The following is a 16,701-nucleotide window of genomic DNA, read 5'->3' on the forward strand; positions in this document are numbered from 1 at the left end:
GTACTAGCCCCTCACCGGTTATAAGCCCACCCCCATTTTTGAAGTGAAATCTCCCATCTAGGGGGGTTGGCTTATACCCGAGTGGTTACGGTACTATCATATTTTGACCTTTGCAAAAAATCACTTTTCTGATGTGACCAAAGCGCATCTACCCAAAGAATTACCTACTCAAATTCGCCCCTGCGTGTAACGCTATGCAAATCCGCCATATTGGTTTGTCGCTCATGGAGGCCAAATATCTCCGACACTTTATCGGCAAGAGCCCAAATTCAAACAATAATTTGCATCTTTAAGCTTGAGAGTTACACTGGTTTGCACAGGTAACCCATAGCACAATATGTCAGACACAGAACGCAAACAACTATTTCCCATTCCAGAAAAATACAGCACTAAATTTTTTGGATTAAAAAAATATTTTCCTGTTTTGCCAAATGAAACACACCTAAATCCTAATCCTTTAGTTAGCAATAAAAGTAAAATTTTAATATTTTTGCAATTTGAGGGAAAATGGTCCAAAAACATGCAATTTTGCATGTTTTCTTACAATTGTAGTCACAAAATTGTAAAACTTGACAAAAGTCTAAGCATTAAAAATCTTGAGTATAGGGTAAGAGTTAGCTCATAATTTTAATATTATATGTTATTTTTGCTAATTGGTTATGAAAAGGATTGGAAAATGTGTTTTCCAAAAATTAGAATGCATAACTTGAAATTAGTCTTTGTTCAAGTCTTTGGGCTTGATTGTCACAGAATACAAAAAAAGTCGAAAAATGCCCTAAAAATGCATGTTTTTGGCCCTTATTTCCACAAATTGACCAAATATTAAAAGTTTACTTCCATTGCCAGTTAGGACTAAAAGGATTAGGATTTAGCTATGTTTCATTTGGCAAAACAGGATAATAATTTTTTAATCCAAAAAAATTAGTTCTGTATTTTTCTGGACACACTTTAAATCAAGGTTTGCTGGGCGCAGAGCGCAATAATCCGGAGGTACACAATTTTATCATCCATGAGTGACACACAAACATGGCGGAGATGTACATGTAGTAGGATCAAAATATGACACAGCTACCCGAACCCAAAAAAAGACAGAGTGATACTCTTTTGGGTTCTACCTTATAGTGACTGACTTTAGACTACTGCCCTCATTCGTAAACTGTCTGGCTTGACAACTATGTGGAAAAAAGTGACAGACTTTGCAACAGGATTTATGTTGCATAGAGACTGCGCAGTTGTGTCCAAATTGACAGAGTTTGTTATTTTCAGAGCGCAATCTTGTCACAACGGCACGGCACACAGGCACTGTTAGGCAGTCACGCTACGGCTCACAACCAAAGTCGCATTGAATATTTTCAAATGTCAGACACGATATGAACTGTAAGTTTATTCAATCGTCACTACGAAGCATAACACAAGTACATGCGCAGTGTAGATGACTGATGGATTCAGTCTAGACTGACCTACCTGGTATGCTTTCCATTTGCACAAGGCCGACATCTGGTTCAGGAAGAGCGATTATGAAAGCCAAATTTTGAGGACCTAGTAACACTTTGTCTCCCAAAGCAGGAGTCCTGATCTCCTTAGCAACCACATGTCTACGAGGGCTGTGGGCTGTAGAGGGCAGTGCTGAGGCAGCACGTTCTGGGGCGTGTTGGCCTGTTGTCAAGAAGAAACTAGCGCGGACAGGTGACGACATTGGTCTTCTCGGAATTGCATTGGGTGTCTGTTGAAAGTGAGTACGATTGTAAAGAAAAGAATTTTGAGTAATATGTACTGATTATTTCACACGGTTGTTATATAGAATTGGCTTCATTATTAACTAAATGCAAACTATAGATGGCGCTATTTATCATAAATCATATTTATTTATTTGCAAGGGTTAGGTGATTAATACTGCCATTAAAACAGTTGGAATAGGTGAAACAAGCAACAAGGAAATTTTATAAACATATTTTACCAAACAATAAAAGGAATTATTTGTATTAAAAGCTTGAAAGAGTAATTTCCAGTTATTAAATAGCGCCACCAATTTTGTCATTAATAGATACATTTTATATTTGAAAAAGCTTTAAAAAATGCTATAAAAGTGAATAATTTTGTAAAAGAGGGGAAATTTAAGTTGAGAATGACTCAAAAGCATTAGTATACATTAACATGATATCAAATTTAGCTGCTTAAGCCTAAAATTTGGTTGTGCATGATGTTTAGTTTGACAAGGCGGTTCTCGAACCACGAGTCTCGCCTGCTTTCGCGATTGCCTGCTTTTACAATTACTTTTGGTAGAAGTAAATGAACCTGCAACAACCCATGGCGATTTGCCTGTTCAATTTGAGCTTGATTGGACCAATATTGGAATTTGACCTTTGATCCCTAAATTTTGGTGGGTCTCGGCTGGGCACAATTACCTGGCTGATGGTGACTGTACCCACCAAGTATCATGCCCATCTGACAATTTTACTAATTTGACCTCAAATGACCCCTACTGACCCCAAAAATTGGGCTCTAAATGTTGACTGTACCAATCAAGTTTCATGCCCATACAACAGTTTTTAGTCATTTGACTTCAGATGACCTCTGAGTGACCTCAGATGACCTTGCAATGACTGTCCAAAAATTTGGCTCTAAATGATGACTGTACCCACCAAGTTTCATGCCCCTGTGACAGTTTTAGAAATTTGACCACAGATGACCCATGGGTGACCTCAGATGTCCCTGAAATGACCTTCCAAAAATTTGACTTTAAATGTTGACTGTAACCACCAGGTGTCATGCCCATATAACAGTTGTAAGTAATTTGACCTCAGATGACCCCTGGGTGACCTTGGATGACCCAAAAATGACCTTCCAAAAATTTGGCTCTAAATGTTGACTGTACCCACCAAGTTTCATGCCCATACAACAGTTTTTAGCAATTTGACCTCAGATGACCCCTGGGTGACCCCGAAATGCCCTTCCAAAAATTAAACTCTAAATTTTTGACCCCCCTCAACTTCGAGTGTGTGGGGAGGGGGCCACATGGGGGGGGTACTAGTGTGCATGAAGACTACATTATATGATAGACCATTTTTGACATAAAAACCTGTTTTAGACATTTTTTTGAAAAAAATGCTTCCTTCACCCTAAAAAGGTGGTTTTAAATGTTCAGTTTCCTATACTTTTGTACATGAGACATTCTACAAAGTCTTTTTTTGGCCTAATATCTTGGCCTACACGACCGAAATTGATATATGTAATATGCAATATAACAAGTATCGTCGGATCCGTAGCGGTCGCTGCGGGACAAGGAATTCAATTTTGCAGTGTTGGTGTCTTTGAAGCAGGTTTTTTTCTTTGACCCTATTTTGACCTGTAACCCCTCTGTGAGCTTATCCTTTGAGGGCGCTCATCTTAAAATAATGCCAGAAAGGGTATTTCCATCCACGGGACAAAGCGTCTTGACATCAAAAGTGTTCGTAAACCAATTTCGGACACTTTTGATGCCCAAACGATTTTCGGGAAGAAGGCGTCTTGACATCAAAAGTGTTCGGACACGATTTCGACACTTTTGATGCCCAAACGATTTTCGGGGACAAAGCGTCTTGACATCAAAAGTGTTCGAAACCGATTTCGGACACTTTTGATGTCCAAACGATTTTCGGGGACAAAGCGTCTTGACATCAAAAGTGTTCGAAACCGATTTCGGACACTTTTGATGCCCAAACGATTTTCGGGAAGAAAGCGTCTTGACATCAAAAGTGTTCGGACACCGATTTCGCACACTTTTGATGCCCAAACGATTTTCGGGGACAAAGCGTCTTGACATCAAAAGTGTTCGAAACCGATTTCGGACACTTTTGATGTCCAAACGATTTTCGGGGACAAAGCGTCTTGACATCAAAAGTGTTCGGACACCGATTTCGGACACTTTTGATGCCCAAACGATTTTCGGGGAAAAAACCGTGAAATCAAAAGTGTTCGGACACTGATTTCGGACACTTTTGATGCCCAAACGATTTTCAGGAATTCGGGAAAAAAAAGTCGGAAAAAAAAATTTCGGAAAAAAAAAAATTTCAAAAAAAATTTCGGAAAAAAAAAAAAATTCGGAAAAAAAAAAAAATTTCGGAAAAAAAAAATTTCGGAAAAAAAATTTCAAAAAAAATTTCGAAAAAAAAAAATTCGGAAAAAAAATTTCAAAAAAAAATTTCGGAAAAAAAAATTTCGGAAAAAAAAAATTTGGAAAAAAAAATTCGAAAAAAAAAAAATTCGGAAAAGAGAAAAACAAATTTCAATTTCCTAACGGACGGACTAACTAACCTTGACGCACTAACCAATACAAACTTGTTCTGTCTCGGGTGAAGATGCACCCACCCACCAAGTTTGGAGAACGCGCGACCCTAGTCTCCGAGAAAATAGGTTTTTGCATTTTATGCATAAATTATGCAAATTAGGTACTTAATTAATTCCCATATTTTGCGCTGAAAATCGCATCGGGTTGAGATCCTCTGGTCATACTACCCCCTACCACGTTTCATCATCATAGGGCTTAGGGATCTTACGAATCCCCAGATACAGCTCCACAAGGCGGATTTCTTCAGATTTCCAACCATATTTGTAGAATCGTTCCGCATAAATTATGCAAATTAACAACTAAATGCGCATACTTTTCGCCGAAAAACTAATCAGGTGATCAGCATATGTGTATCATAGCTGCCACCAGGTTTCGTTACCATGCGCCCGACGGATCTTGAGATAGTCTGTCCACAAACTCCGCTATCAATTTGCGCTGATTTTCGCATAAATTATGCAAATTAGCTATGTTAATTTGCATATTTTTCACCGAAAACATACGGATTACTGAGCAAACTTGGATACCCTTCCTCCCACCAAGTAGCGTCGCCGTAAGTCTTACGGTTCCCCAGATACAGCTCCGGACGGACACACATACACTCCACACACACGCCCCCACACACACCCGCCCACACACACACACGCACGGACAGACAGAAATAGTATACAAATATTGACTGCTATTAGCCACTTGCAGTTCCGCCATTATGCACTATATGCGGGAGAGCCTCGAACTGGCAGCATACATGAAAGGAAGAATTACGTAACCTTACACAGAATGTTATATGACTGGTTCAATTCCCATTCATGTATGCTGCCAGTTCGAGGCTCTCCCCGCACATAGTGCATAATGGCGAACCGCTAAGTGAGTGAAAACACAGTTAAAATTATAGGCCGGTGATGTCAAAACCATGACTATGCCCGGCGAAGCTGAGGGCATAGTCATGGTTTTGACATCACCGAGGGCCTATAATTTTAAACTGTGCCCGAATATTAAGCAGTCAATATTTGTTTTATATACCGAATAATATAGATTCTTCTCATTTGATTGGTTAAAAGATTTCCTGACTGACAAGGCCTACAAGCTTTTAACTGCATAGGCCTTTAGGGCGCACACCTCTAAATCACTCCGCGCACGATGTAATGTGGATGAGTTCCGGTAAAAACGAAATCTTTTTTGAGGTATTTTGGGCCTTTCTGTGGACTTGTAAGGAAAAAGAGAAGCATGTTATAGCTTAAATAAAAGTTTGAGACCTATAAACGAACTTGGATCCTATAAAAGTTGCATAATCCAATTTTTGAAAAAAGTAGGCCCTCGGATTGAGAAAATGACCAGAAACAGGTTTTCAGGGTAAAAACGGGTCGAAAATGGTCATGGTGCTGTTTAAACGCCCATATCATGAAATCTAATCGAAGACTACCCGTACATTGAAACATATATTAAATTTTCATCGATTTGCAATCGATTGCTGGTATATTTATGTTCAATTTGTTGCCGAAAAGGTCTAAAATCGGGCAAAGAAGAGACGTGTTTTCACGTGTATTTCAATGGGACGCGCTATTGGTGGTGTGCGCCCTTATAAGGCATGATAGGCTTAATTGGCCCGAAGTAGGGTTTTTACAGGAATCACGTCAAAAACAGGACGGATATGTGTAAAATTCCGATTTTGCGATCTGAATTAAAACTTTACAAGCCACTTAAAGATTTTAAAGTGTTTTATAGTGAAAATGTAATTTAAATTTCTTAATTAATATTGTTAAAGTTCATTAAAGTGATGAAAAAGTCAGCAAATTCGGCGTTCTGAGAGTTTTCATTAATTTAATATCGTGATTAAATTTTAGCACGTGTCCTTAAAACGACTCAAATTTCAGTTTTTTTTTTTTTTTTTTTTAAAATGATGCTTAATATAAAAATATGAATGTGTAGAAAATGTTTAAACTTACTTTTATTACGTTTAAAGAAATAAAAATGCAAATATACCATTCAAAAGACGCTGATGCGAGTAACATTTTTGAAGAAAATGACCAAGACTGCTAGAATGGTCAAAAGCATAAAAACTGTATATTTTCTGCATTGGACACATAACTTCAAACGTATTTTTTTCCAAATCTATTTATCCTAGAGCAATAAAATTTGACAATTTAATCCAAAATGTAATAAAGTTTTCAAATCTATAATGAAAATAACCGACTTTACAAATGTGCATTATAAGGGCGCACACCTCTAAATCACTCCGCAGACGATGTAATGTGGATGAGTTCAGTAAAACGAAATCTTTTTGAGGTATTTTGGGCCTTTCTGTGGACTTGTAAGGAAAAAGAGAAGCATGTTATAGCTTAAATAAAAGTTTGAGACCTATAAACGAACTTGGATCCTATAAAAGTTGCATAATCCAATTTTTGAAAAAAGTAGGCCCTCGGATTGAGAAAATGACCAGAAACGGGTTTTCAGGGTAAAACGGGTTGAAAATGGTCATGGTGCTGTTTAAACGCCCATATCATGAAATCTAATCGGAAGACTACCCGTACATTGAAACATATATTAAATTTTCATCGATTTGCAATCGATTGCTATATTTATGTTCAATTTGTTGCGAAAAAGGTCTAAAATCGGGCAAAGAAGAGACGTGTTTTCACGTGTATTTCAATGGGACGCGCTATTGGTGGTGTGCGCCCTTTAGGCTTAAATGCACACAGCATGACAGTGCATGCAAGAGCAAGGGTGCAGAATTTGGACCGATATCTACCGATGTCATAATCTAAAACAACCCTACCGTTTCTGTGCTAACATCACACACTGCCGAGTCTCCAGGTCGTAGTAATTTGTCTAAAAAGTGACATTTGGCAGGTATAAATCCTTGACATGTAATATTTTGTAAACAATCACTGCACTCACTACGGCGGCGGTTAAAGATCGTCAGTGCAAGGAGAGGTCAAATTCATTGCGAACTGTGACCGCGATAGTCTCAACACTCGTAATCAACGCCGGCCGTATAGTGGAGTGCGCAATGTATACTGACGATCTGTGTATTCGGGGTTGCGATTATCCAATTATATCCAATTATTTTCCGGGCATAGAATCAACTGTGCCGGGGCACAGTTGTTTTATGACGTCATCTTGATAGAAAAAGGGGGCACAGCTATTTTAATGACTCCACTTTTAACCAATCAGATGAGAGGAATCTATATATGAGGTATATAATGATTACTAAGTCCCATCCTGAACAAAGTTCAGGCGAGACAAAAACTAATAAATGATCCCATCAAACAACCGTCCACTATACAATAGCGAAGGACTACAAATAGCGAAGAAACTACTCCCAATTCCAGAAAAAAACAGCATTACTTTTTTGGGATTAAAAATATATTATCTTGATTTGATTCCATCATAAACACTTTCCATGAACCATGAACAATTTCCCACATATTCCAGTTGAATTCCATACACCCCCCATGGAAGACATAACCTTCCACACAGGGAGTGTGAATTCCATGGGGTTACATGAATGGGCAACTCCATTTTCCCCCCCCCTTGTGGAAGATTAAGGCCATGTCTTCCATACACGGCTGTTCGTCCATAGAAACTAGGTTTCTACGCACGCACTAGTCAGCGGTGTTTTGCCGCATAATTCGAAATCAAAAAATGAAATTCTCCGAGATGGCGGAATTTCATCTGGGGCTATAAAAAATGTTTTTGTGTCTTTACCGCTGATTCTTTCGATAAAATAATTCACAAATCCATGTACAAATTGGAAAATAATGAATTTAAAGCTAAAATCTAAAATAATTTTGTAATTATCTGTGATTTCCTACAACGTATTTTTCTTGATTTTTTAATGTTTTGGGGTAAAAATACCACAATTTAACATGAAAAAAGTACATTTTTGAGTAAAATGCTGCTATATAGGTTATGTTTATTCAAAAAAACATCCATTGCTTTTTCAAAATCCATTTAAATATCAAATGCAAGATTATCAGATTTTTTTTAAGGAAGTGTCAAAAATCCGTGATTTTCATCCATGAATTATCACACATTTTGGTCATAGATCCTATAGGTGTACGTATAGACTACTATAAATATGCTACCGCAAAGAATTATCGAAAATATTGTCATGAAAAATTAATAGTAGGCCTACATTTGAGTCAAATATAATGATTTTAATATTATAGGGGTCTAGAACATCGCTCACGTCAATGCCCGCCACGACCACTGCAGATGATGCTCGCAGCATGGTCGCAGCCATGGTCGTCCGCCATGCAGCGAGACAGCGCACGATAGGCCTACTTTCAGGCAAAAAAATGATAACAATAAGGCTATAATAATAATAATAATAATAATAATAATAATAATAATAATAATAATAATAAATAAATGTAATAACAATAGGAATTTCAATTACATAACGGTACAATAATAACGATGATGGGGATGATGATAATAATTAATAAGCAATTCCCCCCGTTTTCTAATGTTTTGTTTTCTACTTATCTGCTTAGGCCTATTAGTAGGCCTATATAGGAACGAAGTGCTATTGTTTTTGAAAGAATACCGTAATATTTCAACAAAATCAATAGAAAATAAAAGTCAATGATTTATTTTTAAATAACCCAAGTTCTTGAAGAGTAAATATTTCCCGTTTTATTTCCACGCCCTGCTTAAAATGACTCGACTAAACTTGATGAAATTGTATAATAGAATAATTATTACTAGGCCTAGGGCCTAAAGTATACTTATGATGATAAACAAATAAAACACGATACAATAAAAAAAAAAATAAAAAAAGGAAGCGAAGTTCTATTTAACATCAACGGGTTTCGGCCTATGATCGGTATTATTATTATAGGCCTACATTTTCATGAATGACGGCATGCAGCATAACTTCCCCCACCTTGAATAACTATTAGGCCTAGGCCTACTTAAAATCATTAACGTCTATGCTAAAAGTCACCTCAACCCGGGGTGGGAAGGATGGTACTAGCTCTAAAAAAGGGGATGCCTTCAGTAAGTTGACCCATATACATGTACACATATCTATTAGGCCTGTGCAAGTATTGCATAAAATAATACATATTGACCAGCCATAGTTGGCTTAAAATAGGCCTAATTAATGACCCATACATTCTCATAATAAGAATATCAGAATTATCGACACATGGTCAATATAGTCATTGGATTTGTACGAACAAACCACAAGCATCCACATAGTAACATAATAAAAATAATAGTAAGAGGTGAAAAATGCAACACAACCGGCGGCATATAGGGCATATGTAGGCCTAGGCCTATACCTACCCTTTTTCTACCCCTACCCAGGCACCTCAAGTGCTCATGCAAACCAAAGTCTACTATTGGCCTATAGAGAGGCCTAAAGAGCAAAATGACAGTTGTGACGGGTCGGGGGGGGGGGGGCGAAAATCCAGTAGCATTTTTGATATGCCCTATATAGATTTTTAGAAGTATAACTTGAGATGTAATATTCTGTATAGATAGGCCTGTGGGCCTATATGTACTCCTTTTATTTAGCCTACAAGGATTTGTAGGCAACTTTTTAATTGTAATAAATCCCTTCCCTATCATGATATTTGTACACTTAGGCCTAATTGCCGTTATTTTAAAGAAAACATGGGTAAAATATAACGTTTAAAAACGTAGGCCTATTTATTCAGTTTTTCTCACTGATTAATTCGTGCGCTGGCCTAATTACAATTTCTAACTTCTGTGAAACCTATGACCACCACATCCACGTGATCCGTGGGTGACCATCTTAGCCTGTTATTTGAAAATTGAATGCCCGCGCGCGCGATGAAGTTTTTACATGCGTTTTTTAGTACAAGTTGAGAAGGCTGTAATTAAGTATGACATAAATCTTGCACAAGTAATTTCAACGGAATAAATTATGTCAATCGGTATATATGTATTCTGTAATATTGAAATTAACTATATCTTTCACAATTTATTGAAAATAAATGAGTGTTTTAAGGCTAATCGGAGGTATGTGCAGATTTGAGTAAAATCGTTCATGTTGTACTTGCACATTTTGAGTAGCCTTTACGCAAAATTATTCAAGCTAAAACGAATGAAAATATATTGTATGATGAATTTGTAATCTCCTTTTAGAGTTACTACCTTTAGTTTGTCTGTAACTGTAAAAAAACGTGTTTTATAAGAGTTTTTGTGTTAGGTACTTAGCGCATCTGTGCGCCTACATTTACAATGCGATCTTTTACCTCTTAAACGACTGCGTAAAAAGACTACGCGCGATAAACTTTGTTTCCACTTTCGCGTTGAAACGAACAGCCGTGCATAGGGGGTGTATGGATTTTGACTGGAATAACCCAGTGAAAGCAAACACCTGGGATATACCATTTCGAATCCCCCTCTCCAATCTACAATTTGTCATCTGCATCACATACTGTCAAATCTCAAAAGGCTGCCTTGTGTGATTTTTATTATCATTCTTGTATTTCATTTTGTTATTCTATATTTCAACATTTATAAATGGACACTATTGTAATATTGTGATAATAGCTCAAAATGAATATAAAGTTAATTTCAAAGTGCATCTCATCACAATTAGATGACAATATCACAGGGCATGGTGGCACAGGCTTAACCTCGCAATTGAAGAGTTGCAAGTTCAAGCCTCGAAAGTGCCATCGTGTTGTGCACTTGTGCAAAGCGCTTTACCTCACTTGCATCTCTCTACCCAGGCATGAAATGGGGAGTTGTGGAGAATTGTCCAAAGGTATGAGCATGCCTTGGGCATTGTATGGCAGCTGACATATTCTAACGACAGCAGAATAGTGCTTTCATATATGTAAAAGGCACTGTATAAATGCCAACATTTTATTTAATGAAAAAATCACAAAAGGCAGCTTTTAAAAATACGGCTGTATGTGATGCAGACAACGAATTTGACTTACCGATAGTACATAAGTAGATGAGCTGTTCAAAGGAATCTTTCTCTTCAGTACATGTTTGGTATTTCTATGAATGGTATTAATTAATAATTCAGCTACCTCCTCTATTGTTCTATGAGTTGTCCCCTATAGAACAAATGAAGGGGAGAAATAAATAATGTTCATTTTACTTTATTAAAGAGGGTGCATCATTAAATCACTATGCATTTTATGTAATAACAAAATTTGGCTAATATAGTCCAGAGTGAATATCTACCGACTTGTTCACTTTAAATCAGGCCCTTGCAACTCCTATACCAGTGCAATACAAAGAGGTGTGGACACCGTCGGCTTCCCCCGTGTATTATTCGCCGGTGCCATTATCATGTGACTGAAGAAAACTGCTGCTGCCACCACAGAATTATAGACATAGGACCGGGACTCGACCGCCATCTTGATACATCATGAATATATGAATATACATTGTATACTTCAAGAAAAATGCTGCTGCCACCAACAATAGCTAGCGATATAGGCTACGTAAATAGCATATATACTCATCTTGGTCTGTTTTGAATAATATTGTATTTATGTATATTTATATTTATTTATGTATTTTTGTATTACGGTACACAATTCAGCCTTTGGCTGCCATGTATTTGTTTAATAAAACCTAAACCTAAACCTAAACCATAAGGACTTATTTTTTATCACTGTCCTCACGTCGATGAACGAAGTCTCAAGTCCATCGCACTACGTGCTCTATTCTTCATCCATGTTTAAATCACTCAATATCAGCTCGCACAAATTCAGGAAGTATATTCATTGATTACATGCAGAAAAAAAGACATTTTTTTAAATCTCAAAAGCGATGTTCTGTGGTGGATTAGGACAACTTCTGACTTTGAAATATGAGTGGTGAGTTCAGTATATTTTGTTTTTTTTGCAGTGCGATTTAGAGAAAAATGTCAGTGGATAGCGATATATGCTGATAAAAGTTTTATAAAAACAGATAAATTTAATACAAATTTATAATGCAAAGTATGACAGGGAAGCCCAAAATGGTGTTATTTACACCATTTGTTTCAAGTTCTATAGAATCTGGAGTAAAAATACAAATTCAAGTTTTCAGTATTACCATGGTTTCAACTCACCCCTTCTATTCTTATTCTCTCTACCAAAGCTGCCACTTTGTCAACCATTTCACTATCTGATGTTGCCATGGAAACCAATCTCATGGTACCCGAGTCTTTGGTTATATAATCAAAGAAGACGGGGACTATACAGAAGAGTTGGACCACCTCGGCTGCTAACAGGGACTTGTATTCTTTGTATCTGAAGGAACAAAAACAAATCAAAATTATGAATCTTTAGTTAGGCAACAGAAACAAATTTGTTTGATCTTTGGATCGACCGTCGATGCTGCTTCGATGCTTGTTATTAATAAACTATTAACTAATTAATCAGAATTAACGCTAAATTTTATTGGTCAATACCACTACAGGCACAAATTACCATTTGATCACAATTAACAATAGTAAATTTACTAATTTAATGAATAATAAGGATCGACCGTGCATCGATGGTCGATCGAAAGATCGAACTAATTTGTTTCTATTGCCTTAGTTATTTCAGAATTCTTTTATTTAGAATTTTCATTTATGTTGCATACCTCCATGACAGTTTCATACGGGGATGTGCAATAATTATGAGCCATGGGGAGGGTAAAATTTTGGCAAGCCGAGGGGGGCAAGCAATTTTTGGCACACATTCTTGGGGCGCCTTTTAGATAAAACGCTCTAAAAAGGCTTAGGAAAACCGTACAGAAACGCTTAAATATGCAAATTTTCTCGCTCGCAACATGTATTTAGACCATTTAAAGTTTGCAAATTGGGATCCCGAAAATTTGGAATGTGCAAGGGGGGGCAAAGATTTTTTGGCGGGCCAAGAGGGGGGCGATTTCACGCAGACATCACAGGTCTATACATATAGAGGTAGCCGGGTATAGCCCCTTCATCTGGCCAGACGCCACCAACAGCATCTATCTCTAGTTCCGAAAAAAAGTCTGGATCCAGGCAATTATCGTAGCAGGGTGATACAAATTCCTAGCACTCATTATGATGAAATGTAGTACTTACATTGCATTGACTTTTCTTGATTTTGGTGTGTTTGGTCCTGGATGTTCTAAATGCCATTTCTTAATGAGCTCTGTCACAGTGTAATATAGACATAAATAAAGCTTGTCATAGAGCCCTCCATCCTGTTAAAATAAGAGGATAAGAAAGTCAAAAGGTTAGTCCTTATACTGTTAAATCCAATTGGGTCTATTCCCAATCTATAAAACCCAAATTTGCCATTCTTTAAACCTGGTTCAGAATACTATAAACCTAGTTTATCATCTTTAAACCTAGTTACCTCTTTGCTGTCCCTGTCCACCTTAACAGCACTCAATAGAAGTGAAGTGACTGATATCTGTGATCTCACGGCATCAAAAATAATTCTATTAAGCCTAATGCCTTGTAGCAAATCCACTATATCTCAAGATTACCATTCTTTAAACCTGGTTCAGAATACTATAAACCTAGTTTATCATCTTTAGACCTAGTTACTTCTTTGCTATCCCTGTCCATTGTCCAACTTCACAGCACTCAATAGAAGTGAAGTGACCTGACACCTGTTATCTCAATACATCAAAAATAATTCTATTAAGCCTAATGCCTTGTAGCAAATCCACTATATCTCAAGATTACCATTTGTTAAACCTGGTTCAGAATACTATAAACCTAGTTTATCATCTTTAAACCTAGTTGTCCCTGTCCACCTTGACAACACTCAATAGAAGAAGTGACTTGATATCTGTGATCTCAATACATCAAAAATTAATGTTTATTTACATCAAAAATATTCTATTAAACCTAATGCCTTGTTGCAAATCCACTATATCTCAAGATTACCATTCTTTAAACCTGGTTCAGAATACTATAAACCTAGTTTATCATCTTTAAACCTATACCCCGTTTACACTGGGCAAAAGTCGTAATCGAATTCACTAAAGTCGTAATCGACTTAAGTCGTATCATAAGTGTAAACAGGTACAGTCGTAATTAGTCGTAATTCAAAAGTCGTAATTCCAATGATGACTTGTATCATCATTCATTTCAAGTGAATTCGAATAAGTCGTCATTAATTACGACTTTTCGCTAATGTAAACGAACACGTCATTTGAATTTGTGTTTACCTCCGTAACGAGTGACCCCGGCGACGTCACTTCCGGTTTTCATACTCATCACCGTGGTAACGTTAATGAACTTGATTGATTGCTGTTTGTTTATCGCCCGGTTTACCGATTACACGGCTTGTTGAAACACAAATCAAATAAAAGCATTTCTAGAATTTTTGTTCACGCATAATACCGTATCTGTGTTTGTGGCGACACCATCATGCCCCCATCATGTTGTTGTTGTTTATGATGAGCGTGATGCAACGATGACCCCGGACCGGAAGTTGAAGCTATACGAATTACGATGCACGGGGCGTAAGCAAGGGAATTTGATTTTCACTGAATGCGAATTTGAAATCGAATTAAGTCGATGCAGTGTAAACACCCACCAAACTAATTAATTTGCGGTCGTAATTCAAAATACGGCTTAAGTCGATTACGACTTTCGCCCAATGTAAACGGGGTATTAGTTACCTCTTTGCTATCCCTGTCCACCTTGACAGCACTCAATAGAAGTGAAGTGACCTGACATCGGTGATCTCGAGGCATCAGAAATAATTCTATAGTGTCACAATTGCTGTCAGGAATAAAGCATACAACAATATCTTATTTACTTTTTAAATTATCATAATTGTATCACAGCCCGACCAGCTAGCTGAGGGGACTAAAATAGTTCATACACTCTTAGATAGCAAGAACCAATCAGAGCAAATGTTAGAAAAATGCAAACCATGCATATAATGCACAGGGCACACTTTGTGCTACTTGCAGTGCTTTCAGATATGTTCATTTTTCTTGGGAGTTGATGCATTTATATTCGCTTGTATTTTCCAAAATTTTTACTGAATATTTTGTTATAAAAATAGCAAAATCATGAAATTTTTGTATCACTTGTTGCTTGAAAAATTGTACAAAATAATGCACTTGTACTGAGATGTTGATGAATGTAATGCACTCCCCCGTGTGGCCCGTGCATTGGATACATCAATATCTCAGTTTGCATGCATTATTTTGTGCAATTTCAGTACCAAATGTGATACACATTCATTAACCTATAATTGACTAAAAAATGGCATGTGACCCTATAACAAAACCACCAAGTAACTATGATTACTCAGGTAACCATGGTAACAGACCACTACATACAAATGAATAGTTTCCAGACAAATATCACCACCCCTACTGATAATTTATATAGCCAAATTATTTAATATTAGGGCATTTTTGGTTTTTTATGTTATCAAGAACTAAATTTTTCCTGACGGAAAAAAACAACTCTTGCCATAATGTTACAAAGTTGCAAAAAACTCAACATGTTGCAAAATCTGGTCATGCTTGCCACGTTTCTATTCAAATGTACAGGAAGACCACCCGCTGCACGCCAAAGGTCACTTTCCATACATCCTCTCTTGACACAGTTATGTCATCCCCCATGCATGTCACATGCAATTTTTATAATCAACTGTTTAATCACCTAAGCTAACTGATGACATGGCGAGATAAAAAACAGACGGTTGGAAAGTCGTAAACTACTTGGAGAAAGACAGTGGATAAAGTGGATGAATGAATAATATGAAATGATGTGAGGGAATAAGAAGAGTAGAAGGCAGGCAAATGGAATCAAAGTCTGGGGGATTTTAGTGAAAAGATGATTACATGGATGTGGGGTAGCATAATCAGGCTCTGCTATGGGTCACAAGTTTCAGAAAATATTTTAGAGAGAATTTTTTTCAGAATTTTCACCCAAAAATCTGTAGAACTGCAAATTTTCATTGTTTTTAGCAAAAGTTTCCAATATTTTGCCAAATTTATCTTCATTTTGAATAGAAATAATTTCACCAAGTCCAGTAAATTAGAATATTTTTGAGGTGTCTTTTTCGTCAAATTTTATATATTTTAGTTTTCAGAATCCCACCCAACATCCTCCCCCAAACCAAAATCAAAATACACCTTGGGCTTAAGGATAGACAACCTTATGTGCCAAGAGGTATGATGAGAATAGCCAACACCCATGGAAGATATGACCTTAATCTCCCACTTTAATCTGTCATTCCTCATGGGCTTGAGGGGGGGGGGATTTGATTTTGGTAGGGACGTGCCGCTGAGAATTTGAAAGTGGACCCATAAATATACAAATTTTTCAAGAAATTTAGACCCATTGATATACCAAAAGTCAAAATTTTCGGCCAAATTTAACCCAAATTGTCTTAGTTTTTACAAATTTTCCCAAAATTTTGGGAACATTTTGGCTAGAT

The 16,701-nt window shown here is 37.0% G+C and overlaps 1 protein-coding gene across 1 annotated transcript in view; it reads right to left on the reverse strand.

The window, feature by feature from the left end:
• Window positions 1–16,701, reverse strand: part of LOC140146127 (uncharacterized) — an 82,968-nt gene that overhangs the window by 40,876 nt on the left and 25,391 nt on the right. Inside the window, exons 10-14 of the mRNA XM_072167883.1 lie at window positions 14,921–15,023; window positions 13,365–13,486; window positions 12,381–12,561; window positions 11,251–11,373; window positions 1,465–1,723 (exon numbers count right to left, since the gene is read on the reverse strand). Coding sequence (XP_072023984.1) covers window positions 1,465–1,723; window positions 11,251–11,373; window positions 12,381–12,561; window positions 13,365–13,486; window positions 14,921–15,023 — 788 coding nt within the window. The remainder of the gene's footprint in view (window positions 1–1,464; window positions 1,724–11,250; window positions 11,374–12,380; window positions 12,562–13,364; window positions 13,487–14,920; window positions 15,024–16,701) is intronic.

The sequence above is a fragment of the Amphiura filiformis genome, chromosome 2 (genome assembly GCF_039555335.1).
Source record: "Amphiura filiformis chromosome 2, Afil_fr2py, whole genome shotgun sequence".
Classification (NCBI taxonomy): Eukaryota; Metazoa; Echinodermata; class Ophiuroidea; order Amphilepidida; family Amphiuridae; genus Amphiura; species Amphiura filiformis.